This window comes from Plectropomus leopardus, chromosome 19 (genome assembly GCF_026936395.1).
Source record: "Plectropomus leopardus strain MGB_pleo_1.0 chromosome 19, ASM2693639v1, whole genome shotgun sequence".
NCBI lineage: Eukaryota > Metazoa > Chordata > Actinopteri > Perciformes > Serranidae > Plectropomus > Plectropomus leopardus.
The window spans coordinates 16,382,870-16,410,793 of NC_142194.1; the positions used below are offsets into that span (position 1 = coordinate 16,382,870).

Below are 27,924 nucleotides of genomic sequence, written 5' to 3' on the forward strand. Positions count from 1 at the left end.
TAAAGTTTTCAACTCAACTTCAAAGCTTCCTTTGCTAAATTTATTGAAGCATTAATTGTAAGTATTGCAGTTACATTTTTTTGTCTGTGCTGCATGAAGTAACAGCTAACAGCCATAATGAAGAGCGGAAATTTATTTTTCATTAGACAATAACAAGAACACATTTAATTTGAAGCTCGCTAAGCATTTGCTATTATATCAGGCTGACAAAACAAAGTAATTACCTCCCAGGGGACTTTTTGTATTCTCTTCACATTCTCATTAGCTTGGATTCGTTTCACTCACTGGTGCAATTCTCCATGTTAATTTATAATGGTCACTAGGGGGACCCCTCTTTATACACCACACAGTCCTTGTTATGGCAGAGATGACTCCTCTTTGGGTTAGTGGGGCACTCTGCTTCCCCTTCAGGCTCCTATGACACCACAGTTTGTGGCTTAGTGACAGGACTCTAGATCGATGTACTACAGACCGTGCCAACTAGCTCTAATGTCAATGTGTCAGAGTGTGCGGCCTACATTCCTCTCAGTAGGGACACATTCGGTCAGTAGAGCAGCCTGTGGTGACCTTCTCAGTGTGACAGGGCGTAGAGTTGCTCTGCACTATGCTCCAGTCGGTCCCGGTACTCAAGGTTGGAGTAGTTGACTTCAGGGACCCCCTTGGTGCCATAGAGTAGACCCCAGCAGCAGCAGGCAATCACTGCTGTGCTATCACTGTCACCTGGGCAAAAAGAAAACGAGAAAACTTGACAAACACATTATTGCATTAGGGAGTTAGACAGTATATGTGGTTTTTTTTTTGTTGTTAATTAAAATGAGTTTTTTTACCTTACGACTATTACTTTGTGACAACTGTGACTTTTTTTAAGAACATTTTTTAACATACTGTGACTTGACATGCTGTACTATGCATTTTGGAATGACATTTTGTTGACATACTACACTGTGCCTTTTTTACAATAACATTTTTTAAAAACATACTCTAGCTCACTATGACTGACATTTTTCAAGACAGACTTGACTGACTTTGTGATATACTATAGCCTGCTATGACATTATATTTTTGACACAATACGTGAGTTTTTCTGACATATCTAATGGTATGCTATACTATGACTTTTTATTGATTTTTGATATTCTATGTATTAACATGACCTTATGACATACTAAACCATACATAAAATTTCATAAAATGCTTTCCTATAACTTAAATTACTAATAACATGCTATAATGTGACAGTGAATACTTTGGATTTTTTAAACACCTCTGTAGTCTGAATTTTTTTTATAACATACCATACCATGACAGTTGTGAAATCATATAGTGACTTTTTGTGCTATTTTGGAAGACATGCCATACAATGACATTATGCTATTTTGGCTGATATGCTATATGATGACTTTTATAGTGTTTTGGACACCGTACAATGCAATGACGTTTCATGCTGTTTTGACTAGTAACACTTTTTGGTGCTATTTTGGCCAACAAAGCAAAAGTATGACCTTTTGGTCACTAAGAAAAGGTCTCTGACCGTTGTTTGTGCTTATGCACCAAACAGCTGTGTGGCTGAAGGCTGAAGGCTGTATACTCCGAACTGCAGTACACAGCCTTCTTGGAGTCCCTGGGTGGGGTGCTGGGAAGGGTGTCAACTGCGGACTCCATTGTTCTCCTGGAGAACTCAAAACTCAACGCTCATGTTGGCAACAATGGTGTGACTTGGAGGGGCGTGATTGGGAGGAATAGCCTGCCCGGTCTGAACCCGAGCGGTGTTTTGATATGGGACTTCTGTGCTAGTCATGGATTGTCCATAACAAACACCATGTTCGAGCTAGGGATGTTCATAAGTGTGTACCCTTGGTACCAGAGGTCCCCAGGCCAAAGATCAATGATTGACTGAAACTGCTTTAAATAGCCTGCCAAGACAGGCCATGGCAAAGAATTTTGCACAAATGGCCAAAAACAGCATAAAACGGCATGTCGAAAAATTGACCCAAAAAGCAAGGCTATAGTATGGCAAAAATTTCAAAAAATGACCTATCCCAAAAATACCTGAAAACACCTGAAAACTGCTTTAAATACCCTGCCAAGACACGCCATGGCAAAGAATTTTGCAAAAACGGCCAAAAACAGCACAAAATGGCATGTCGAAAAATTGACCCAAAAAGCAAGGCTATAGTATGGCAAAAATGTCAAAAAATGACTGATCGCAAAAACACCTAAAAACACCTGAAAACTGCTTTAAATAGCCTGCCAAGACACGCCATGGCAAAGAATTTTGCAAAAACGGCCAAAAACAGCATAAAACGGCATGTCGAAAAATTGACCCAAAAAGCAAGGCTATAGTATGGCAAAAATGTCAAAAAATTACCTATCGCAAAAACACCTGAAAACTGCTTTAAATAGCCTGCCAAGATACGCCATGGCAAAGAATTTTGCAAAAACAGCCAAAAACAGCATAAAATAGCATGTCGAAAAATTGATCCGAACAACAAGGCTATAGTATGGCAAAAATGTCAAAAAATGACCTATCGCAAAAACACTTGAAAACACCTGAAACCTGCTTTAAACAGCCTGCCAAGACAGGCCATGGCAAAGAATTTTGCAAAAATGGCCAAAAACAGCACAAAACGGCATGTCAAAAAATTGACCCAAAAAGCAAGGCTATAGTATGGCAAAAATGTCAAAAAATGACCTATCGCAAAAATACCTGAAAACACCTGAAAACTGCTTTAAATAGCCTGCCAAGACACGCCATGGCAAAGAATTTTGCAAAAACGGCCAAAAACAGCATAAAACGGCATGTCGAAAAATTGACCCAAAAAGCAAGGCTAAAGAAGGCCAAAATGTCAAAAAATGACCTATCGCAAAAACACCTAAAAACACCTGAAACCTGCTCTAAATAGCCTGCCAAGACACGCCATGGCAAAGAATTTTGCAAAAACGGCCAAAAACAGCATAAAACGGCATGTCGAAAAATTGACCCAAAAAGCAAGGCTATAGTATGGCAAAATGTCAAAAATGACCTATCGCAAAAATACCTGAAAACACCTGAAAACTGCTTTAAATAGCCTGCCAAGACACGCCATGGCAAAGAATTTTGCAACAAACGGCCAAAAACAGCATAAAACGGTATGTCAAAAAGTTGACCCAAAAAGCAAGGCTATAGTATGGCAAAAATGTCAAAAAATGACCTATCGCAAAAACACCTGAAAACACCTGAAAACTGCTTTAAATAGCCTGCCAAGACACGCCATGTCCAAGAATTTTGCACAAACGGCCAAAAACAGCATAAAATAGCCTGTCGAAAAATTGACCCAAAAAGCAAGGCTATAGTATGGCAAAATGTCAAAAAATGACCTATCGCAAAAACACCTGAAAGCACCTGAAAACTGCTTTAAATAGCCTGCCAAGACACGCCATGGCAAAGAATTTTGCAAAAACGGCCAAAAACAGCATAAAACGGCATGTCGAAAAGTTGACCCAAACAGCAAGGCTATAGTATGGCAAAAATGTCAAAAAATGACCTATCGCAAAAACACCTGAAAACACCTGAAAACTGCTTTAAATAGCCTGCCAAGACACGCCATGGCAAAGAATTTTGCAAAAAAGGCCAAAAACAGCATAAAACGGCATGTCAAAAAATTGACCCAAAAAGCAAGGCTATAGTATGGCAAAAATGTCAAAAAATGACATATCGCAAAAACACCTGAAAACACCTGAAAACTGCTTTAAATAGCCTGCCAAGACACGCCATGGCAAAGAATTTTGCAAAAACGGCCAAAAACAGCATAAAACGGCATGTCAAAAAATTGACCCAAAAAGCAAGGCTATAGTATGGCAAAAATGTCAAAAAATGACCTATCGCAAAAACACCTGAAAACACCTGAAAACTGCTTTAAATAGCCTGCCAAGACAGGCCATGGCAAAGAATTTTGCAAAAACGGCCAAAAACAGCATAAAATAGCATGTCGAAAAATTGACCCAAAAAGCAAGGCTATAGTATGGCAAAAATGTCAAAAAATGACCTATCGCAAAAACACCTGAAAACACCTGAAAACTGCTTTAAATAGCCTGCCAAGACACGCCATGGCAAAGAATTTTGCAAAAACGGCCAAAAACAGCATAAAACAGCATGTCAAAAAATTGACCCAAAAAGCAAGGCTATAGTATGGCAAAAATGTCAAAAAATGACCTATCGCAAAAACACCTGAAAACACCTGAAAACTGCTTTAAATAGCCTCCCAAGTCACGCTATGGCAAAGAATTTTGCAAAAAAGGCCAAAAACAGCATAAAACGGCATGTCAAAAAATTGACCCAAAAAGCAAGGCTATAGTATGGCAAAATGTCAAAAAATGACCTATCGCAAAAACACCTGAAAACACCTGAAAACTGCTTTAAATAGCCTGCCAAGACACGCCATGGCAAAGAATTTTGCAAAAACGGCCAAAAACAGCATAAAATAGCATGTCGAAAAATTGACCCAAAAAGCAAGGCTATAGTATGGCAAAAATGTCAAAAAATGACCTATCGCAAAAACACCTGAAAACACCTGAAAACTGCTTTAAATAGCCTGCCAAGACACGCCATGGCAAAGAATTTTGCAAAAACGGCCAAAAACAGCATAAAACGGCATGTGAAAAAGTTGACCCAAAAAGCAAGGCTATAGTATGGCAAAAATGTCAAAAAATGACCTATCGCAAAAACACCTGAAAACACCTGAAAACTGCTTTAAATAGCCTGCCAAGACACGCCATGGCAAAGAATTTTGCAAAAACGGCCAAAAACAGCATAAAACGGCATGTCAAAAAATTGACCCAAAAAGCAAGGCTATAGTATGGCAAAAATGTCAAAAAATGACCTATCGCAAAAACACCTGAAAACACCTGAAAACTGCTTTAAATAGCCTGCCAAGACACGCCATGGCAAAGAATTTTGCAAAAATGGCCAAAAACAGCATAAAATAGCATGTCGAAAAATTGACCCAAAAAGCAAGGCTATAGTATGGCAAAATGTCAAAAAATGACCTATCGCAAAAACACCTGAAAACACCTGAAAACTGCTTTAAATAGCCTCCCAAGTCACGCTATGGCAAAGAATTTTGCAAAAATGGCCAAAAACAGCATAAAATAGCATGTCGAAAAATTGACCCAAAAAGCAAGGCTATAGTATGGCAAAATGTCAAAAAATGACCTATCGCAAAAACACCTGAAAACACCTGAAAACTGCTTGAAATAGCCTGCCAAGACACGCCATGGCAAAGAATTTTGCAAAAACGGTCAAAAACAGCATAAAATAGCATGTCGAAAAATTGACCCAAAAAGCAAGGCTATAGTATGGCAAAAATGTCAAAAAATGACCTATTGCAAAAACACCTGAAAACACCTGAAAACTGCTTTAAATAGCCTGCCAAGACACGCCATGGCAAAGAATTTTGCAAAAATGGCCAAAAACAGTATAAAATAGCATGTCAAAAAATTGACCCAAAAAGCAAGGCTATAGTATGGCAAAAATGTCAAAAAATGACCTATCGCAAAAACACCTGAAAACTGCTTTAAATAGCCTGCCAAGACACGCCATGGCAAAGAATTTTGCAAAAACGGCCAAAAACAGCATAAAACGGCATGTCGAAAAATTGACCCAAAAAGCAAGGCTATAGTATGGCAAAAATGTCAAAAAATGACCTATCGCAAAAACACCTGAAAACACCTGAAAACTGCTTTAAATAGACTCCCAAGTCACGCTATGGCAAAGAATTTTGCAAAACGGCCAAAAACAGCATAAAATAGCATGTCAAAAATTGACCCAAAAGCAAAGCTATAGTATGGCAAAAATGTCAAAAAATGACCTATCGCAAAAACACCTGAAAACACCTGAAAACTGCTTTAAATAGCCTGCCAAGACACGCCATGGCAAAGAATTTTGCAAAAACGGTCAAAAACAGCATAAAACGGCATGTCGAAAAATTGACCCAAAAAGCAAGGCTATAGTATGGCAAAAATGTCAAAAAATGACCTATCGCAAAAACACCTGAAAACAACTGAAAACTGCTTTAAATAGCCTGCCAAGACACGCCATGGCAAAGAATTTTGCAAAAACGGCCAAAAACAGCATAAAACGGCATGTCGAAAAATTGACCCAAAAAGCAAGGCTATAGTATGGCAAAAATGTCAAAAAATGACCTATCGCAAAAACACCTGAAAACAACTGAAAACTGCTTTAAATAGCCTGCCAAGACACGCCATGGCAAAGAATTTTGCAAAAACGGCCAAAAACAGCATAAAACGGCATGTCGAAAAATTGACCCAAAAAGCAAGGCTATAGTATGGCAAAATGTCAAAAAATGACCTATCGCAAAAACACCTGAAAACAACTGAAAACTGCTTTAAATAGCCTGCCAAGACACGCCATGGCAAAGAATTTTGCAAAACGGACCAAAAACAGCATAAAACGGCATGTCAAAAATTGACCCAAAAAGCAAGGCTATAGTATGGCAAAATGTCAAAAAATGACCAATCGCAAAAACACCTGAAAACACCTGAAAACTGCTTTAAATAGCCTGCCAAGACACGCCATGGCAAAGAATTTTGCAAAAATGGCCAAAAACAGCATAAAATAGCATGTCGAAAAATTGACCCAAAAAGCAAGGCTATAGTATGGCAAAAATGTCAAAAAATGACCTATCGCAAAAACACCTGAAAACACCTGAAAACTGCTTTAAATAGCCTCCCAAGACACGCCATGGCAAAGAATTTTGCAAAAATGGCCAAAAACAGCATAAAATAGCATGTCGAAAAATTGACCCAAAAAGCAAGGCTATAGTATGGCAAAAATGTCAAAAAATGACCTATCGCAAAAACACCTGAAAACACCTGAAAACTGCTTTAAATAGCCTGCCAAGACACGCCATGGCAAAGAATTTTGCAAAAACGGTCAAAAACAGCATAAAATAGCATGTCGAAAAATTGACCCAAAAAGCAAGGCTATAGTATGGCAAAATGTCAAAAAATGACCTATTGCAAAAACACCTGAAAACACCTGAAAACTGCTTTAAATAGCCTGCCAAGACACGCAATGGCAAAGAATATTGCAAAAATGGCCAAAACAGCATAAAATAGCATGTCAAAAATTGACCCAAAAAGCAAGGCTATAGTATGGCAAAAATGTCAAAAAATGACCTATCGCAAAAACACCTGAAAACACCTGAAAACTGCTTTAAATAGCCTGCCAAGACACGCCATGGCAAAGAATTTTGCAAAAACGGCCAAAAACAGCATAAAACGGCATGTCGAAAAATTGACCCAAAAAGCAAGGCTATAGTATGGCAAAATGTCAAAAAATGACCTATCGCAAAAACACCTGAAAACACCTGAAAACTGCTTTAAATAGCCTGCCAAGACACGCCATGGCAAAGAATTTTGCAAAAACGGTCAAAAACAGCATAAAACGGCATGTCGAAAAATTGACCCAAAAAGCAAGGCTATAGTATGGCAAAATGTCGAAAAATTATCTATCGCAAAAACACCTAAAAACATCTGAAAACTGCTTTAAATAGCCTGCCAAGACACGCAATGGCAAAGAATTTTGCAAAACGGCCAAAACAGCATAAAACGGCATGTCGAAAAATTGACCCAAAAAGCAAGGCTATAGTATGGCAAAAATGTCAAAAAATGACCTATCGCAAAAACACCTGAAAACACCTGAAAACTGCTTTAAATAGCCTGCCAAGACACGCCATGGCAAAGAATTTTGCAAAACGGCCAAAACAGCATAAAACGGCATGTCGAAAAATTGACCCAAAAAGCAAGGCTATAGTATGGCAAAAATGTCAAAAAATGACCTATCGCAAAAACACCTGAAAACAACTGAAAACTGCTTTAAATAGCCTGCCAAGACACGCCATGGCAAAGAATTTTGCAAAAACGGCCAAAAACAGCATAAAACGGCATGTCGAAAAATTGACCCAAAAAGCAAGGCTATAGTATGGCAAAATGTCAAAAATGACCTATCGCAAAAACACCTGAAAACACCTGAAAACTGCTTTAAATAGCCTGCCAAGACACGCCATGGCAAAGAATTTTGCAAAACGGCCAAAAACAGCATAAAACGGCATGTCAAAAATTGACCCAAAAAGCAAGGCTATAGTATGGCAAAATGTCAAAAAATGACCTATCGCAAAAACACCTCAAAACACCTGAAAACTGCATTAAATAGCCTGCCAAGACAAGCCATGGCAAAGAATATTGCAAAAACGGCCAAAAACAGCATAAAATAGCATGTCGAAAAATTGACCCAAAAAGCAAGGCTATAGTATGGCAAAAATGTCAAAAAATGACCTATCGCAAAAACACCTGAAAACACCTGAAAACTGCTTTAAATAGCCTGCCAAGACACGCCATGGCAAAGAATTTTGCAAAATGGCCAAAAACAGCATAAAATAGCATGTCAAAAATTGACCCAAAAGCAAGGCTATAGTATGGCAAAATGTCAAAACATGACCTATCGCAAAAATACCTGAAAACACCTGAAAACTGCTTTAAATAGCCTGCCAAGACACGCCATGGCAAAGAATTTTGCAAAAAACGGCCAAAAACAGCATAAAACGGCATGTCGAAAAATTGACCCAAAAAGCAAGGCTATAGTATGGCAAAATGTCAAAAAATGACCTATCGCAAAAACACCTGAAAACACCTGAAAACTGCTTTAAATAGCCTGCCAAGACACGCCATGGCAAAGAATTTTGCAAAAACGGCCAAAAACAGCATAAAACGGCATGTCGAAAAATTGACCCAAAAAGCAAGGCTATAGTATGGCAAAATGTCAAAAAATGACCTATCGCAAAAACACCTGAAAACACCTGAAAACTGCTTTAAATAGCCTCCCAAGTCACGCCATGGCAAAGAATTTTGCAAAATCGGCCAAAAACAGCATAAAACGGCATGTCAAAAAATTGACCCAAAAAGCAAGGCTATAGTATGGCAAAATGTCAAAAAATGACCTATTGCAAAAACACCTGAAAACACCTGAAACCTGCTTTAAATAGCCTGCCAAGACACGCCATGGCAAAGAATTTTGCAAAAACGGCCAAAAACAGCATAAAACGGCATGTGAAAAAGTTGACCCAAAAAGCAAGGCTATAGTATGGCAAAAATGTCAAAAAATGACCTATCGCAAAAACACCTGAAAACACCTGAAAACTGCTTTAAATAGCCTGCCAAGACACGCCATGGCAAAGAATTTTGCAAAAACGGCCAAAAACAGCATAAAACGGCATGTCGAAAAATTGACCCAAAAAGCAAGGCTATAGTATGGCAAAAATGTCAAAAAATGACCTATCGCAAAAACACCTGAAAACACCTGAAAACTGCTTTAAATAGCCTGCCAAGACACGCCATGGCAAAGAATTTTGCAAAAACGGCCAAAAACAGCATAAAACGGCATGTCGAAAAATTGACCCAAAAAGCAAGGCTATAGTATGGCAAAATGTCAAAAAATGACCGATCGCAAAAACACCTGAAAACACCTGAAAACTGCTTTAAATAGCCTGCCAAGACACGCCATGGCAAAGAATTTTGCAAAAACGGCCAAAAACAGCATAAAACGGCATGTCGAAAAATTGACCCAAAAAGCAAGGCTATAGTATGGCAAAAATGTCAAAAAATGACCTATCGCAAAAACAGCTAAAAACACCATAATACTGCTTTAAATAGCCTCCCAAGTCACGCTATGGCAAAGAATTTTGCAAAAAAGGCCAAAAACAGCATAAAACGGCATGTCGAAAAATTGACCCAAAAAGCAAGGCTATAGTATGGCAAAAATGTCAAAAAATGACCTATCGCAAAAACACCTGAAAACACCTGAAAACTGCTTTAAATAGCCTGCCAAGACACGCCATGGCAAAGAATTTTGCAAAAACGGCCAAAAACAGCATAAAACGGCATGTCGAAAAATTGACCCAAAAAGCAAGGCTATAGTATGGCAAAAATGTCAAAAAATGACCTATCGCAAAAACACCTGAAAACACCTGAAAACTGCTTTAAATAGCCTGCCAAGACACGCCATGGCAAAGAATTTTGCAAAAACGGCCAAAAACAGCATAAAACGGCATGTCGAAAAATTGACCCAAAAGAAAAGGCTATGGTATGCCAAAATGTCAAAAAATGACCTATTGCAAAAACACCTGAAAACACCTGAAAACTGCTTTAAATAGCCTGCCAAGACACGCCATGGCAAAGAATATTGCAAAATCGGCCAAAAACAGCATAAAACGGCATGTCGAAAAATTGACCCAAAAGCAAGGCTATAGTATGGCAAAAATGTCAAAAATGACCTATCGCAAAAACACCTGAAAACACCTGAAAACTGCTTTAAATAGCCTGCCAAGACACGCCATGGCAAAGAATTTTGCAAAAATGGCCAAAAACAGCATAAAATAGCATGTCAAAAAATTGACCCAAAAAGCAAGGCTATAGTATGGCAAAATGTCAAAAAATGACCTATCGCAAAAACACCTGAAAACACCTGAAAACTGCTTTAAATAGCCTGCCAAGACACGCCATGGCAAAGAATTTTGCAAAAACGGTCAAAAAACAGCATAAAACGGCATGTCGAAAAATTGACCCAAAAAGCAAGGCTATAGTATGGCAAAATGTCAAAAAATGACCTATCGCAAAAACACCTCAAAACACCTGAAAACTGCTTTAAATAGCCTGCCAAGACACGCCATGGCAAAGAATTTTGCAAAATCGGCCAAAACAGCATAAAACGGCATGTCAAAAATTGACCCAAAAAGCAAGGCTATAGTATGGCAAAATGTCAAAAATGACCTATCGCAAAAACACCTGAAAACACCTGAAAACTGCTTGAAATAGCCTGGCAAGACACGCCATGGCAAAGAATTTTGCAAAAACGGCCCAAAACAGCATAAAACGGCATGTCGAAAAATTGACCCAAAAAGCAAGGCTATAGTATGGCAAAATGGCAAAAAATGAACTAACGGAAAAACACCTTAAAACCCCTGAAAACTGCTTTAAATAGCCTGCCAAGTCACGCCATGGCAAAAGAATTTTGCAAAACGCCAAAAACAGCATAAAACGGCATGTCGAAAAAATTGACCCAAAAAGCAAGGCTATAGTATGGCAAAATGTCAAAAATGACCTATCGCAAAACACCTGAAAACACCTGAAAACTGCTTTAAATAGCCTGCCAAGACACGCCATGGCAAAGAATATTGCAAAATCGGCCAAAAACAGCATAAAACCGCATGTCGTAAAAATTGACCCAAAAAGCAAGGCTATAGTATGGCAAAAATGTCAAAAAATGACCTATCGCAAAAACACCTGAAAACACCTGAAAACTGCTTTAAATAGCCTCCCAAGTCACGCCATGGCAAAGAATTTTGCAAAATGGCCAAAAACAGCATAAAATAGCATGTCAAAAATTGACCCAAAAAGCAAGGCTATAGTATGGCAAAATGTCAAAAATGACCTATCGCAAAAACACCTGAAAACACCTGAAAACTGCTTTAAATAGCCTGCCAAGACACGCCATGGCAAAGAATTTTGCAAAAACGGCCAAAAACAGCATAAAACGGCATGTTGAAAAATTGACCCAAAAAGCAAGGCTATAGTATGGCAAAAATGTCAAAAAATGTCATATCGCAAAAACAACTAAAAACACCTGAAACCTGCTTTAAATAGCCTGCCAAGACACGCCATGGCAAAGAATTTTGCAAAAACGGCCAAAAACAGCATAAAACGGCATGTGAAAAAGTTGACCCAAAAAGCAAGGCTATAGTATGGCAAAAATGTCAAAAAATGACCTATCGCAAAAGCACCTGAAAACACCTGAAAACTGCTTTAAATAGCCTGCCAAGTCACGCCATGGCAAAGAATTTTGCAAAAATGGCCAAAAACAGCATAAAATAGCATGTCAAAAAAATGACCCAAAAAGCAAGGCTATAGTATGGCAAAAATTTCTAAAAATGACCTATCGCAAAAACACCTGAAAACAACTGAAAACTGCTTTAAATAGCCTGCCAAGACACACCATGGCAAAGAATTTTGCAAAAACGGCCAAAAACAGCATAAAACGGCATGTCGAAAAATTGATCCGAACAACAAGGCTATAGTATGGCAAAAATGTCAAAAAATGACCTATCGCAAAAACACCTGAAAACACCTGAAAACTGCTTTAAATAGCCTGCCAAGACAGGCCATGGCAAAGAATTTTGCAAAAACGGCCAAAAACAGCATAAAACGGCATGTCAAAAAGTTGACCCAAAAAGCAAGGCTATAGTATGGCAAAAATGTCAAAAAATGACCTATCGCAAAAACACCTGAAAACACCTGAAAACTGCTTGAAATAGCCTCCCAAGTCACGCTATGGCAAAGAATTTTGCAAAAACGGCCAAAAACAGCATAAAACGGCATGTCGAAAAATTGACCCTGTTACGGCCTTGAGGTAATTCCCTCCTCTCGCATTATGTGGATGTATGTATGTGTGTTTAACCGACAAATTGAGTTACAGCTGTCCCCAGAGTGCAAGTCCTTCCCGGTGGCTGGTGATTGGTGCGGCTGGTGGGTGCGGGGCTCCACCAATCCACGAGGGATCGCGGTTATAAAACTCCGGCGCGCTCAACTAATGGTGGCAGATACCACCTGTACCTCCTCATTGTTACGTTGTTGCTTTTGTTTTGTGTAGATTGTAAGAAAACTTGATTCCTGTGTGCATCCCAGATTTGGGCCAGGGTAAGACAACCAATGCTGATGTCGTTCTGCACTCACCTTAGGTTTGTCTCTGTTTAGTGTCGCTAGGTTCGGGGTGGCTGGTCATTTGTCTTTCTGTTTTACACTTAGTCACTAGAATAGTTAGTTTGGTTTTGTTTTAGAAATATTTGAGTCATTAGGCACTGTAATTTTTAGCTTTAGATAGTCAGTTCCAGATTTGTTTTAAGGAGTACTCTTTTTGTTGTATTTATTTAATTGTTTTGACGGCACCTGGCAGCCCTGATGTGTGTTCCACTTGATATCCACATGTCCTTCTTTTTAATAAATACACCTTGAATCACAATCACCTCCAAAGATTGTGTGTGTGTTACTTCAATTTTCCCCAATGCGAGCTGGGTATGTAAAAACCCACAGAGCAAGGCTACAGTATGGCAAAAATGTCAAAAAATGACCTATCGCAAAAACACCTGAAAACACCTGAAAACTGCTTTAAATAGCCTGCCAAGACACGCCATGGCAAAGAATTTTGCAAAAACGGCTAAAAACAGCATAAAACGGCATGTCGAAAAATTGACCCAAAAAGCAAGGCTATAGTATGGCAAAAATGTCAAAAAATGACCTATCGCAAAAACACCTGAAAACACCTGAAAACTGCTTTAAATAGCCTGCCAAGTCACGGCATGGCAAAGAATTTTGCAAAAACGGTCAAAAACAGCATAAAACGGCATGTCGAAAAATTGACCCAAAAAGCAAGGCTATAGTATGGCAAAATGTCAAAAAATGACCTATCGCAAAAACACCTCAAAACACCTGAAAACTGCTTTAAATAGCCTCCCAAGTCACGCCATGGCAAAGAATTTTGCAAAAACGGCCAAAAACAGCATAAAACGGCATGTCAAAAAATTGACCCAAAAAGCAAGGCTATAGTATGGCAAAATGTCAAAAAATGACCTATTGCAAAAACACCTGAAAACACCTGAAAACTGCTTTAAATAGCCTGCCAAGACACGCCATGGCAAAGAATTTTGGAAAAACGGCCAAAAACAGCATAAAACGGCATGTCAAAAAATTGACCCAAAAAGCAAGGCTATAGTATGGCAAAAATGTCAAAAAATGACCGATCGCAAAAACACCTGAAAACAACTGAAAACAGCTTTAAATAGCCTGCCAAGACACGCCATGGCAAAGAATTTTGCAAAAATGGCCAAAAACAGCATAAAATAGCATGTCAAAAAGTTGACCCAAAAAGCAAGGCTATAGTATGGCAAAAATGTCAAAAAATGACCTATTGCAAAAACACCTGAAAACACCTGAAAACTGCTTTAAATAGCCTGCCAAGACACGGCATGGCAAAGAATTTTGCAAAATCGGCCAAAAACAGCATAAAACGGCATGTCGAAAAATTGACCCAAAAAGCAAGGCTATAGTATGGCAAAAATGTCAAAAAATGACCTATCGCAAAAACACCTGAAAACAACTGAAAACTGCTTTAAATAGCCTGCCAAGACACGCCATAGCAAAGAATTTTCCAAAACGTCAAAAACAGCATAAAACGGCATGTCGAAAAATTGACCCAAAAGCAAGGCTATAGTATGGCAAAATGTCAAAAAATGACCTATCGCAAAAACACCTGAAAACACCTGAAAACTGCTTTAAATAGCCTGCCAAGACACGCCATGGCAAAGAATATTGCAAAATCGGCCAAAAACAGCATAAAACGGCATGTCAAAAAATTGACCCAAAAAGCAAGGCTATAGTATGGCAAAATGTCAAAAATGACCTATCGCAAAAACACCTGAAAACAACTGAAAACTGCTTTAAATAGCCTGCCAAGACACGCCATGGCAAAGAATTTTGCAAAATCGGCCAAAAACAGCATAAAACGGCATGTCAAAAAAGTGACCCAAAAAGCAAGGCTATAGTATGGCAAAATGTCAAAAATGACCTATCGCAAAACACCTGAAAACACCTGAAAACTGCTTTAAATAGCCTGCCAAGACACGCCATGGCAAAGAATTTGCAAAAATGGCCAAAAACAGCATAAAACGGCATGTCAAAAAATTGACCCAAAAAGCAAGGCTATAGTATGGCAAAATGTCAAAAAATGACCTATCCCAAAAACACCTGAAAACACCTGAAAACTGCTTTAAATAGCCTGCCAAGACACGCCATGGCAAAGAATATTGCAAAAACGGCCCAAAACAGCATAAAACGGCATGTCGAAAAATTGACCCAAAAAGCAAGGCTATAGTATGGCAAAATGTCAAAAAATGACCTATTGCAAAAACACCTGAAAACACCTGAAAACACCTGAAAACTGCTTTAAATAGCCTGCCAAGACACGCCATGGCAAAGAATATTGCAAAATCGGCCAAAAACAGCATAAAACGGCATGTCGAAAAATTGACCCAAAAAGCAAGGCTATAGTATGGCAAAATGTCAAAAAATGACCTATCGCAAAAACACCTGAAAACAACTGAAAACTGCTTTAAATAGCCTGCCAAGACACGCCATGGCAAAGAATATTGCAAAATCGGCCAAAAACAGCATAAAACGGCATGTCAAAAAATTGACCCAAAAAGCAAGGCTATAGTATGGCAAAAATGTCAAAAAATGACATATCCCAAAAACACCTGAAAACACCTGAAAACTGCTTTAAATAGCCTGCCAAGACACGCCATGGCAAAGAATTTTGCAAAACGGCCAAAACAGCATAAAACGGCATGTCGAAAAATTGACCCAAAAAGCAAGGCTATAGTATGGCAAAATGGCAAAAAATGACCTAAAGCAAAAACACCTGAACACTCCTGAAAACTGCTTTAAATAGCCTGCCAAGACACGCCATGGCAAAGAATATTGCAAAATCGGCCAAAAACAGCATAAAACGGCATGTCGAAAAATTGACCCAAAAAGCAAGGCTATAGTATGGCAAAATGTCAAAAAATGACCTATCCCAAAAACACCTGAAAACACCTGAAAACTGCTTTAAATAGCCTGCCAAGACACGCCATGGCAAAGAATATTGCAAAATCGGCCAAAAACAGCATAAAACGGCATGTCAAAAAAGTGACCCAAAAAGCAAGGCTATAGTATGGCAAAAATGTCAAAAAATGACCTATCGCAAAAACACCTGAAAACACCTGAAAACACCTGAAAACTGCTTTAAATAGCCTGCCAAGACACGCCATGGCAAAGAATTTTGCAAAAACGGTCAAAAACAGCATAAAACAGCATGTCGAAAAATTGACCCAAAAAGCAAGGCTATAGTATGGCAAAAATGTCAAAAAATGACCTATCGCAAAATCACCTGAAAACACCTGAAAACTGCTTTAAATAGCCTGCCAAGACACGCCATGGCAAAGAATTTGGCAAAAACGGCCAAAAACAGCATAAAACGGCATGTCGTAAAATTGACCCAAAAAGCAAGGCTATAGTATGGCAAAAGTGTCAAAAAATGACCTATCGCAAAAACACCTGAAAACACCTGAAAACTGCTTTAAATAGCCTGCCAAGTCACGCCATGGCAAAGAATTTTGCAAAAACGGCCAAAAACACCATAAAACGGCATGTCCAAAAATTGACCCAAAAAGCAAGGCTATAGTATGGCAAAAATGTCAAAAAATGACCTATCGTAAAAACACCTGAAAACACCTGAGAACTGCTTGAAATAGCCTGCCAAGACACGCAATGGCAAAGAATTTTGCAAAAACGGCCAAAAACCCCATAAAACGGCATATCAAAAAATTGATCCAAAAAGCAAGGCTATAGTATGGCAAAAATGTCAAAAAATGACTGATCGCAAAAACACCTGAAAACACCTGAAAACTGCTTTAAATAGCCTGCCAAGACACGCCATGGCAAAGAATTTTGCAAAATGGCCAAAAACCACATAAAACAGCATGTGAAAAAATTAACCCAAAAAGCAAGGCTATAGTATGGCAAAATGTCAAAAATAACCTATCGCAAAAACACCTGAAAACACCTGAAAACTGCTTTAAATAGCCTGCCAAGACACGCCATGGCAAAGAATTTTGCAAAAACGGCCAAAAACACCATAAAACGGCATATCCAAAAATTGATCCAAAAAGCAAGGCTATAGTATGGCAAAAATGTCAAAAAAAGACATATCGCAAAAACACCTGAAAACACCTGATAACTGCTCTAAATAGCCTGCCAAGACACGCCATGGCAAAGAATTTTGCAAAAACGGCCAAAAACAGCATAAAACAGCATGTCGAAAAATTGACCCAAAAAGCAAGGCTATAGTATGGCAAAAATGTCAAAAAATGACATATCGCAAAAACACCTCAAAACACCTGATAACTGCTTTAAATAGCCTGCCAAGTCACGCCATGGCAAAGAATTTTGCAAAAACGGCCCAAAACAGCATAAAACGGCATGTCGAAAAATTGACCCAAAAAGCAAGGCTATAGTATGGCAAAATGTCGAAAAATGAACTATCCCAAAAACACCTGAAAACACCTGAAAACTGCTTTAAATAGCCTGCCAAGACACGCCATGGCAAAGAATTTTGCAAAAACGGCCAAAAACACCATAAAACGGCATGTCGAAAAATTGACCCAAAAAGCAAGGCTATAGTATGGCAAAAATGTCAAAAATGAACTATCCCAAAAACACCTGAAAACACCTGAAAACTGCTTTAAATAGCCTGCCAAGACACGCCATGGCAAAGAATTTTGCAAAAACGGCCAAAAACACCATAAAACGGCATATCCAAAAATTGATCCAAAAAGCAAGGCTATAGTATGGCAAAAATGTCAAAAAAAGACATATCGCAAAAACACCTGAAAACACCTGATAACTGCTCTAAATAGCCTGCCAAGACACGCCATGGCAAAGAATTTTGCAAAAACGGCCAAAAACAGCATAAAACAGCATGTCGAAAAATTGACCCAAAAAGCAAGGCTATAGTATGGCAAAAATGTCAAAAAATGACATATCGCAAAAACACCTCAAAACACCTGATAACTGCTTTAAATAGCCTGCCAAGTCACGCCATGGCAAAGAATTTTGCAAAAACGGCCCAAAACAGCATAAAACGGCATGTCGAAAAATTGACCCAAAAAGCAAGGCTATAGTATGGCAAAATGTCGAAAAATTATCTATCGCAAAAACACCTGAAAACACCTGAAAACTGCTTTAAATAGCCTGCCAAGACACGCCATGGCAAAGAATTTTGCAAAAACGGCCAAAAACACCATAAAATGGCATGTTGAAAACATGACCCAAAAAGCAAGACTTTTGCATGGCGAAAATGTCAAAAAATGACATATCCCAAATCAGGTGAATACACATGAAAACTGCATAAAATAGCCTGCGAAGCCACACTATGGCAAAAAGTGTTTTAAAAATGGCCGAAAACACCATAAAACAGCATGTCGAAAAAATGACCCAACAAGCAAGGCCATAGCATGGCAAAAATGTCAAAAAATGACATATCCCAAAAACAGTTGAAAACACCTGAAAACTGCACAAAAAACTGCCTTAAATAACCTGCCAAGACACACCATGGCAAAAAATGTCAAAATTTGACCAAAAAACAGCTAAAACCCATTTAGTATAGCATATAGAGATATGTCATAGTATACAGTGTTGAAAAAAAACATCAAAAAATGGTCCAAAAACCCATGAAATAGCATGTTGAAAAAATGACCAAAAAAGCAAGGCTATAGTATGGTGAAAATGTCAAAATTTGACATGTCCACAAAACAGCTGAAAACCACTTAGTATAACATGTTTAGGCATGTTATAGTATACAGTGGTGAAAAAACATCCAAAAACAGCCTAAACCCCCATAAAATATCATGTTGAAAAAATGACCAAAAAAGAAGGCGAAAATGTCAGAATTTGACATGTCCAAAAAACAGCTTTAAACCACTTAGTATAGCACGTAGAAGCATGTTATAGTATACAGTGTAAAAAATAATCAACAAACGGCCCAGAAACCCATGAAATAGCATGTTGAAAAAATGACCAAAATGGCAAAAATATCAAAATTTGACATGTCCAAAAATCAGCTGAAAACCATTTAGTATAGCATATAGAAGCATGTTATGGTATACAGTGTAAAAAATAATCGACAAACGGCCCAGAAACCCATGAAATAGCATGTTGAAAAAATAACCAAAAAAGCAAGGCTATAGTATGGCAAAAATGTCAAAATTTGACATGTCCAAAAACAGCTGAAAATCACTTAGTGTAGCATATGTAGGCATGTTTTAGTATACAGTGGTGAAAAAACATCCCAAAACAACCTAAAACCCATGAAATAGCATGTTGAAAAAATGACCAACAAAGCAAGGCTTTAGTATGGCGAAAATGTCAAAATATATGTCCAAAAAACAGCTGAAAACCACTTAGTATAGCATATAGAGGCACGTTATAGTATACAGTTGACATACAGTTGATTATACAGTGTTGAAAAAACATCCCCAAAAGGCCCAAAACCCCATAAAATAGCATGTTGAAAAAATGACCAAAAAAACAAGGATATTGCGTGGCAAAAATGTCAACATTTGACATGTCCAAAAAAACAACTAGCATAGCATGTAGAGGCACGTTTAAGTATACAGTGTTAAAAAAACATCTAACAATGGTTCAAAACCCCAGGAATTGAAAAATATAATTTTAATAACAGGCTATGACTGTCATGATGGCATCATGGCAGCCCTCCTCTCCCCTTGTTTGGTTATTGTTTGTTTTCCCCTGTGTATGATTCTTCATGATCCTGGCTCCCTGTCGGTTTGTGCTTTTCCCTTTGTACCAAGCTTGTGTAGCTAATGTCCCATTGTGTTTCCTTGCTGCAGATAGGCTTGCTTGTTCGTGCTTCCACGCCTCATTCTCACCACCTGCCTGCCTGCCTGCTTGTCGCTTGCTGACCTCCCTCTGAATTGTGTTCATTGTTGTTTGTACGGAGGACGCCATTACCACGTGGAGGACGCCATGTTTCCGGAGTTGAACTCTGTATCACTGGGCAGGCTCTGCAGAGCTCACCGCCACTCACCACGCACCACTGGATCCCCAGACACGTCACTCCCTCCCTTCGCACTGTTCACATTAAATCACTTGAATCTTGATGTCTATTTGTGCAGTGTCTTGCATTTGGGTCCTGTGTTCCTCAGTCGTTCCATAACAATGACTTCATATTACATCTTTATAACACAATGAGTTTCTATCCAACAGTTTTATGGCATTTTATAGTAGGACTTTTTATTAAATATATTGCATTGTATATATTTTTTTAAATGTAAAAAAATATTGACATACTATACTATCTTTTTAATGGGATTTTTCATAAAATACTATACTTGTATGACATTTTTGATGACATACTATAATATAACTTTTAATATGATGTTTTTTTTTAATAACTTTAAAAAAACATACTTTTCTATGACTTTGCCATGTTACTTTTTATATGAAACTATACTATGCCTTTTTATGGCTTTTTTTATGTCAGCCTTTGTAGTTCAGAGTCCCTGTTAATTAACTGCTTTATTAAACAAGTTTCCTTTACACTTCATTTGTGCCACCACTACAAATCCGAGAGATGAGGATAGATGAGGATAACAACACCAGTCCATATGGCCTGTCTGCACAGTGGAAGTGCTCTGACTCTAGATGAGAAAACACCTGTTCAAAGGTTTTGGAAAATGCAAAAAGAGGTGAAAGTCAAGAGAAGTGCTCTTGCCTTCTGGCATACACTATAGAGTCCCCCACTGCAAATAAAAAAAAACAAACTTATTTGTTTCTATCTCTGTTAAACTTTTAAACAATGTTGTCTAGGAATTGTGTGTTATATAGTCTTATTGTGTTTTTATTACTGGATGTGTGCCATATATGTTTTTATTATTGGGTGAGTGCAGTAGGTGTTATGTGCAATGTAATTTTCGATATTGGGCTTTATAAATAAAATTGAATTGAATATCTGACCTCCATGGAAGGCTGCTCTGCTCATCAGCTCCTCCCAGTCTGAACCCGCCCCCAGCAGGGCATCCAGGGCTATCATTGGTGCGTCGTGACCGCTGCGTCCCGCCCAGCCTGACAGGCTAAAGCTCTTGTAGGCTTCATCTCTCTCAGCTGGGCCGTAGGAGGAGGGCCAATTCACAGCCCCGACCCCACAAGAGATGCCCCTCAAATCCAGGTACCTGTGGACAGAGTTGAGGGCTGTTTACCCCACCACACACCTTTACAAAACATAAGTAATAAAATCTTGCTGTATTTTATCATTAAAAAAAACTCAGTGCTGCTGAACTGAACCCAACCAGTGACATTTTAGGACTAATCCCATACCCTCATCTTTTAACCTTAAGACTTAAGTACAGGGATACTCAACTTTCGTGAAATGACTGGAGGCCGGAGGGCCAGTTCCAGCAGCACATTTCTCAGATTTTAGAACATTTCTAAGATAGTGGGACATTTTTAGGATTGTGGGACGTTTCTCGGATTTCAGGGCGTTTCACAGACTTTCGGACATTTCTCAGATTTTAGGAAGTAAATAGGATTTTAGTTCATTTCTAGGATTTAAGGACGTTCATAGGATTTTAGGACGTTTCCCTGATTTTCTGATGTCTTTAGGATTTCAGAACATATTCATGATTTCAGGACATTTCTAGGATTTTAGGACATCAGGGGCTTGGCAAGAACCTCTGTAGGGGGGTGCAGGGGATCCTCCATCTTTTATTTATTTTTTGATAATCAAGCTCTATTTTGATGCTGTTTTATTAACTCTGGCATCTTATGTATACTAAAAGTAGAAAAACAATTCCCAGTTTGAAAGTTGAGTATCACTGCTGTAAAAGGTTAGTAGAGAGCTGTTGATGTTAGAAACATGAAAGCCTAATAAAGACTCATTTCAGCAGTTCATACCACTGCCACTTGTCACAGAAGTAGTCCCAGTCTCTCTCCGTCTCCTCCACGGCGAAGCCTCGACCCTGAACAAAGTTCTTTGCTATTGGACAGGCCTCGTTGATCAAGCCTAGACCCCAAGTCGTGATTGGCCTGCGCTGGACGGCATATGCGGTAAAAAGGGCAGATGCTACCGCGCCCAGGAAACCAGTGGGATGAGGATGGGTCATCCTGCCTGTCTCCACGGCAACGGCAACCAAGGACAACAGCTGGTCAGGTTTCGGGTACCTGGTAGGGACAAAGTATTAAAGAACTTATCAGCATTTATTATGGGGGAGATTTAGCTGAGGGATTCTCCTGAAACCTAATGAGGTCCATCACACAGCTGTTTTATACATTATAATATGTTTGGACATAAATTATGTTTACAGTAATTACTTCATTTCATGCTTTAATTGACTTCACATCATTTTTTTTGGGGGGGGGGGGGGTAATGGCTAATGTTTTAACCCAGCAACTCTTATTTATTTGTCATTTCCTGCTCAGTGATCAAAGAATGTACACATTTTCTGCCAGTGCATTTATTATTAATTATTTTGGAGCAGAGCAGCAGCTGCATGCCTCAAATGTGAAATCTTCATTGTCCCTTTTTCTGTGTCCTTGTGTGACCAGACTAAGGTGAATAGTGCACTCTTTCTAACACTTCTTCACTTGCTTTTTTGATTTTATTGTACCTCAGCATTCAGTGTGAAGCTGAGGAGAATCTGCCAAAACATTTTTTACAACAATTTAAAAAATGATTAATCCTATCCAATCAATTGCAAATGACTTACTCTTTACAACCAAATGTGATGAGTTTAGAGCTAAAACAATTAGTGGATTCATAATTAAGTTGATCAACAGAAAATCAATTGCTACTGCCATAGTTAAAGTTGCTTTTTTTCATAGTAAATTTCAGGTAATTTTGTAACTCGTAACTTCTTCCAGTGCTTTTTGAAGGAAATCAATAAGGAAATTCATTCACACTTACTATCCCTTAAAAACAGTGAGTCAAGAAGTTATTCTGGACTCTAATCTTACCTCTGAAAGTCACATCAGTAACATAAGAAGTGTAGTTCTTTCTCACTTTAAACAGTAATGCTCTCTTTGCTTTTAAATGTGAACACAGTTATGGCAGATGTGGAATCACTGGGCAGCAAACTGAAAACTGTAGTTACTGCATGTATGTGTCTGAGTATTTGTGTCTAAGAAGTAATTCTTGGTTTCTTACTGTCTCTGGGGGATGGATGTTTTGCACATGTATTTTAATGCAATTCACGTCGAGTTTACTTGTAAATTAATGTGCAACAGAAATAAAATATCATTGCAGATTACTGCAAACACCACGGATGCAACAAACAAAAACAGACAGATTTCAGGAAACAAATGAAAATAAGTCCTAACACATCAGGGAGTTGCCTTGATTTGCTGGAACATCTGTCATTATGAGAAATGAATTGATAATATGGTGCCACTCAAACCAAAATCAATTTATAACGCATTTACTTTTTCTGCTTTTCCCTCGGTTGGTCATTAAGTTGCCCTGTACCTGCTCAGGAAAGCAATACTGCAAAGTAATTGACAATTGAAAATTAATAACCAACCACATGGAAGTCTAAGGCTGCAATGCACAAGGATTAGATGGATTTATTATGTTTTTATTTTCAGGTTAAAAATCCTACCTGAGGCCAATGCACATGGACCTCATGGCCGCTCCACAGCCCGTCCCCTCTGGATTATAGGGCACTCTGTAGCCCCCTTCCTCTCCGGGCTTCAGCTGGGAGACTCCTGAAGGTGCAAATGAGAGTAGTGCTGCCTTCAAACTGAGCCCGCGAAATAGTAGTCAAGACATGGGAAGGTGTGTGCACCATATGCTTGGCATTAAAGTAGTTTAAGTACTGAAGAAAATCGCTGCTAGGCATCAGCGTCAGCGTCCATTATAGCAAGCCAACAAGCAGGTGTTAAATTCTGGAATCATAAAAGTATAATAACAAAGGCGACAAAATGATACAGTTGGGAATATCAACATCTATCTAAGCCATATTATAAAATTACAACAACAAAAAATTGAATTACAATAAATGAATTAATTGTCCACTGAAAACTTCCACAGCCTCCGCCATTTCTGCATATAGAATCTTTACTTCACAGGTTGTGAACATTACAACAGAGGGACATTAATATGGACCAATGGTAAACATTTATGTGTAAACATGTAAAAAGTCGTAGCACTATTTTGGCCATCTCCGATATAACACAAAATGTTGCCTCATTTGAGACGCCTCAGAAAGGACACAAGAGTGCTAATTCTGAAACTGCAAGCCAAACATTCTGTTTTCCTTGTGATAATACAAGATAACAGTGACAAAAGGAGTTTTATAAAAGCTCCATAATCTATGACCTAAAATCAGTTTTCATGTAAGTGAAAGCTGAAACACTTTTTGTGTTCACGAGCCTGTAACAGATGCAAGGTCACATTGATCTTGACCTTTGACCACCAAAATCTAATCAGTTGTTTGTTGAGTCCAAGTAGATGTTTATGCCAAATTTAAAGAAATTCCCTCATTCTTGAGAATGGGATGGACGGACAAACAACCCAAAAAATAATGCCTCTGACCATGCCTATCACTGCAGCAGAGGCATAAAAACATGTTCATGTGAACTAGGCCTGAGTGAGATCTCTGCCATCACAACAAATAAAAGTGATATGGATTATAACTGAGGACTTTGTCTCACCCAGAATACTTGAAGGCCCTGGTTTCCTTCCATCCATGTCTTTCATTCCCTCCACGTATCGAGCAGCCACCTCATGCAGGAGCTCCTCCCCCATCTTCCCTACGAGGACAACGTAGAGTTAACTTGTTCAAACTGCAGACGTCCTTATTAACTTTTTAAAGATGTAAGGGACCTGTTAACAAGGCTGGTTGTTTGCCTTATCACAATAAAGGTCAGGTTGAATTTCTACCATTTCCCTCCACTTGTGTCGAGCCGTAATAGAGCAGCAAATCAAGGCAAGACTGGAAATTAGATTTAACCTTTAGTTATGAGGAGGAGGGAGTGGTGTGTGGCCTGATGAGGCCTCATCAGAACGACACTGACAATCAGATCAATCCAATAAACTCCCTGTTTGAAACATAACGAGAAAAGGAGAGACAGAAAGCAAGGAGAGCAAATGGCTTCAATGTCATTTTGACCTCACCGGTTGCTAGTCCTTCAGCTGTGGCCAGATGCAAGACTGTGTCGTCGCTCACTGGCCAATCAGGGAGCTCAGCCTTGATGTTCTTCAGACCACCGAGCTCCTTCAGCTCCTGTAAGGACACAGAGGACAAAGGGAAAAAGGGTAAATACACCTTTATCAGTGTGTTTATTTTTTTAATCACAAATTCGGCTGTTCTTTTCATGTTGGTCCTGTACTAACCTGATGGATAGTCGGCCCCGACTCATTGTACTCCCACAGCTGGTTCCTGTATCCCAGAGCATCACCGACACCACTCAGCAACATGGCTGCCTTATAGTACTCCACTGTAGCAGATCTGCTGGGACAAAAGGGACTATTACCACTCTTTTGATTTCAGCCTCAATTTATTTAAATATAATTGAGAAGAAAAATAATACATCTTCTCCCTGGCAGTGCAGAAGATCCACACAACCAGTACAGTCTCAGGGTGGACACCCACGATTAGGGTCACATATTTAGTATCTGACCAAATGTCTCCCGTTCAGTTCCTGAGTTATGATGTTTATTAATGGCCGGTTAGGTGTTTTTACATAACATTATGATGTCAAAGTAAAGGTTACCTTGGCCCTTTTAGGTATATCACTTCATAATCATATCCTGTTAGATGTTTGTGGGAAACTTTGTCATAATTGTTAGTGTATGAATTCTTGCATTTTGGCCAAAAACATGTGTTGTCAGTTCATAGAAACCTTGACCTTTGACCTTCAAGCACCAAAGTGGACGTCTGTAACAAATTTGGGCTGTGCTGAGATATCACGTTCACGAGAATGATACAGATGCACATATTATGCATGCTGAAAACATTATGATGTCACAGTAAATCTGATCTTTGACATTTTGGACATAAATGTCATCACGTCATCACTTTATCCTGTGAGACATTTGCGTAAAATGTTTTTATAATTAACATATGGATTCTTCAGTTATGGCCCAAAACATGTTTTGTGAGATCATAGTGACCTATGACCACCAAAAATCATTTAATCGTTTAGTCCAATTGAATATTTGTGCCAAATTTTAAGATTTCCCTTAAATGTTCTTGAGATATCAACTTTACAAGTATGTGACTGACGGAAGGACAATACGAAACGATAATGCTTCCAGCCACAGCTACCAACAGGCAGGGAGGCATAAACACAATGGTAAAAACACATGCATGATATTACACATCAAAAACAAAAAAATGTGCGCGTAGACACACACACACACACATACACACTCACATATATAGGGCGTATATAGGGAAATAAGGCTATATATATAAGGGAGCTCATATATCCCCAGCCTTATTTCCCTATATATATGAGGGAGCTCACAAATGTTTCCACTTGTAAGTGCATGCCTGAGCCAAAAGAAACATATGAAACTCAGGGGGAACTGTAAAACCAGAAAATTACAAATGAAGATGCTCTTAGTCTTATATACTTTGAACATAAAAAGGAAATCGTAAAGAAGGGAGAGAGTTTTTTTTAAGGATTTACCAAGTTCATTTGGCTTCTGTCTTGCAGTAATTTCAACTGAAGCTGTTTTGCAAATTTGGAGCATTTCTTATTTGAGTTGGTTACAAAAAAAACAACAGTAACACCACTAGTGTTATCCTTTACTAATGCTCATAATGCAATTAAAGAACATTGTGTGGCAGTGGGGGTTTGAGCTGCTTTTGATGTTCATTTTTCAAAATAGCCTTAATTACGAATTATTATAATTCAAAACTTGTTGTATTATGTATGTTTATATGTACAAATGTACATATGTATGTATGTACGTGCAAAATAAAGTAGTTTGCTTTTTAGCAATGGCAAACTTTTGAACTGTTTGTAAATGATTTTTTTTTAACTCAAGTACTGTACTTAAGTACAAATGTAATGTATGTTTACTGTCTTTTAGTATTTTAATCTCATGTCATTTTCTACTTCTACTCCACCACAAGTCAGAGGGAAATATTGCACTTTTTACTCCATAATAATTATTTTATGACTTTAGTGACCTTACATATTAAAGTTTTTGCACATAAACCATATGAAATTCTACAAGTGCTGCTGAGGGGGTAAGTATTTTGAGAATGGTCTTTTTTCATGTAAAAACATTTCATGGTTCCAGCTTCTCAAATATGAGACTCGCTTCTTTTCCTTTTAATTATTTTAATCATCCTAATTTACTCTTTTAAATTGATGTTGTTGTTGTTTTGTTGTTGTTGTTGTTGTTTTATTTATAGAGTAATTTTATTTATTTTTTTTTGAGAAAATGTTTCTACTGGTTACAAACTGTTGCTTGAGTAAAATTTTCAATTCAGGACTAGTATTTTTTACGAGTGTTTTTTTTTTTTTTTGCAGTGTGGTAATAGTTCTTTTATCTTAGTAAAGGATCTGAATATTCTCCACCACTGCTATTCAGTAAAGCAGACGTCATGTATGAAGCTGTAATAAATGCGCGCACCATAGGCACCATGGAAAGAAAAGTAATAATATACAGTTATGTGCCTTAAGGCAGCCTATATTCTTAATATCCGTATTCATAAAGAATGACGTCTCAACATGTCATGTTATAGGCAACACTAAATACAAACATCGACATGTAAACACGTTGTTATAGATTAGTTTACTCTCTGGCATGATTTGATTGTAATGTACAGAAAATGTTCCGCTTGCTGCGGAAAATCTTCCCTCCATGCACTGGAAGTCTCACCGGTCCATTGCAGCGCGTCGTTCCCCGAAATGAAGCCTCACCAGACGGTCACACGCAGAAGTTGACACCGGGGCTGCAAACTGAAGCTCTGCGCACTTACTGCTCACTCTACTTGTTTGTTGCACGTATTAGGTCAGTCCCAGCTCACAGGCCTGTAGCAAATACCACCGTTCTTCACCAAAGTTATTGCACGCTACTTTCCCGACCCGAGCAGGCAGTTTGGACACCCTGAAAACGTGGAGGCTAAAAAAAGACGCAGCTGCAAAGAAATATCAGAAGGCTGCTTTCCAGCAGGCAAGGTGGAGACATTAAAACGACTGCTACACCAGGGCAATCATTGACAAACCATTCACACAGCTGCACCACAA

At 38.5% G+C, this 27,924-nt stretch overlaps 1 protein-coding gene across 1 annotated transcript; it reads right to left on the bottom strand.

Moving 5' to 3' along the window:
• On the bottom strand, positions 1–27,924 carry adprh (ADP-ribosylarginine hydrolase). The gene is made up of 8 exons (XM_088069963.1): positions 27,557–27,924; positions 25,052–25,166; positions 24,833–24,941; positions 24,370–24,468; positions 23,316–23,421; positions 21,616–21,882; positions 20,680–20,894; positions 1–720 (listed from the first exon to the last, which is right to left on the bottom strand). The coding sequence occupies exons 1-8, from the start codon at positions 27,562–27,564 to the stop codon at positions 572–574; spliced, it is 1,068 nt and encodes a 355-aa protein (XP_087926089.1). The 5' UTR covers positions 27,565–27,924; the 3' UTR covers positions 1–571.

Excerpts from the sequence above, each read along its gene's own strand:
- adprh (XM_088069963.1), bottom strand. Across the intron at positions 24,469-24,832 it reads AGCTGAAGGACTAGCAACCG|GGAAGATGGGGGAGGAGCTC; the intron begins GTGAGGTCAAAA and ends TTGTCCTCGTAG. Across the intron at positions 721-20,679 it reads CAGAGCAGCCTTCCATGGAG|GTGACAGTGATAGCACAGCA; the intron begins GTCAGATATTCA and ends CTTTTTGCCCAG.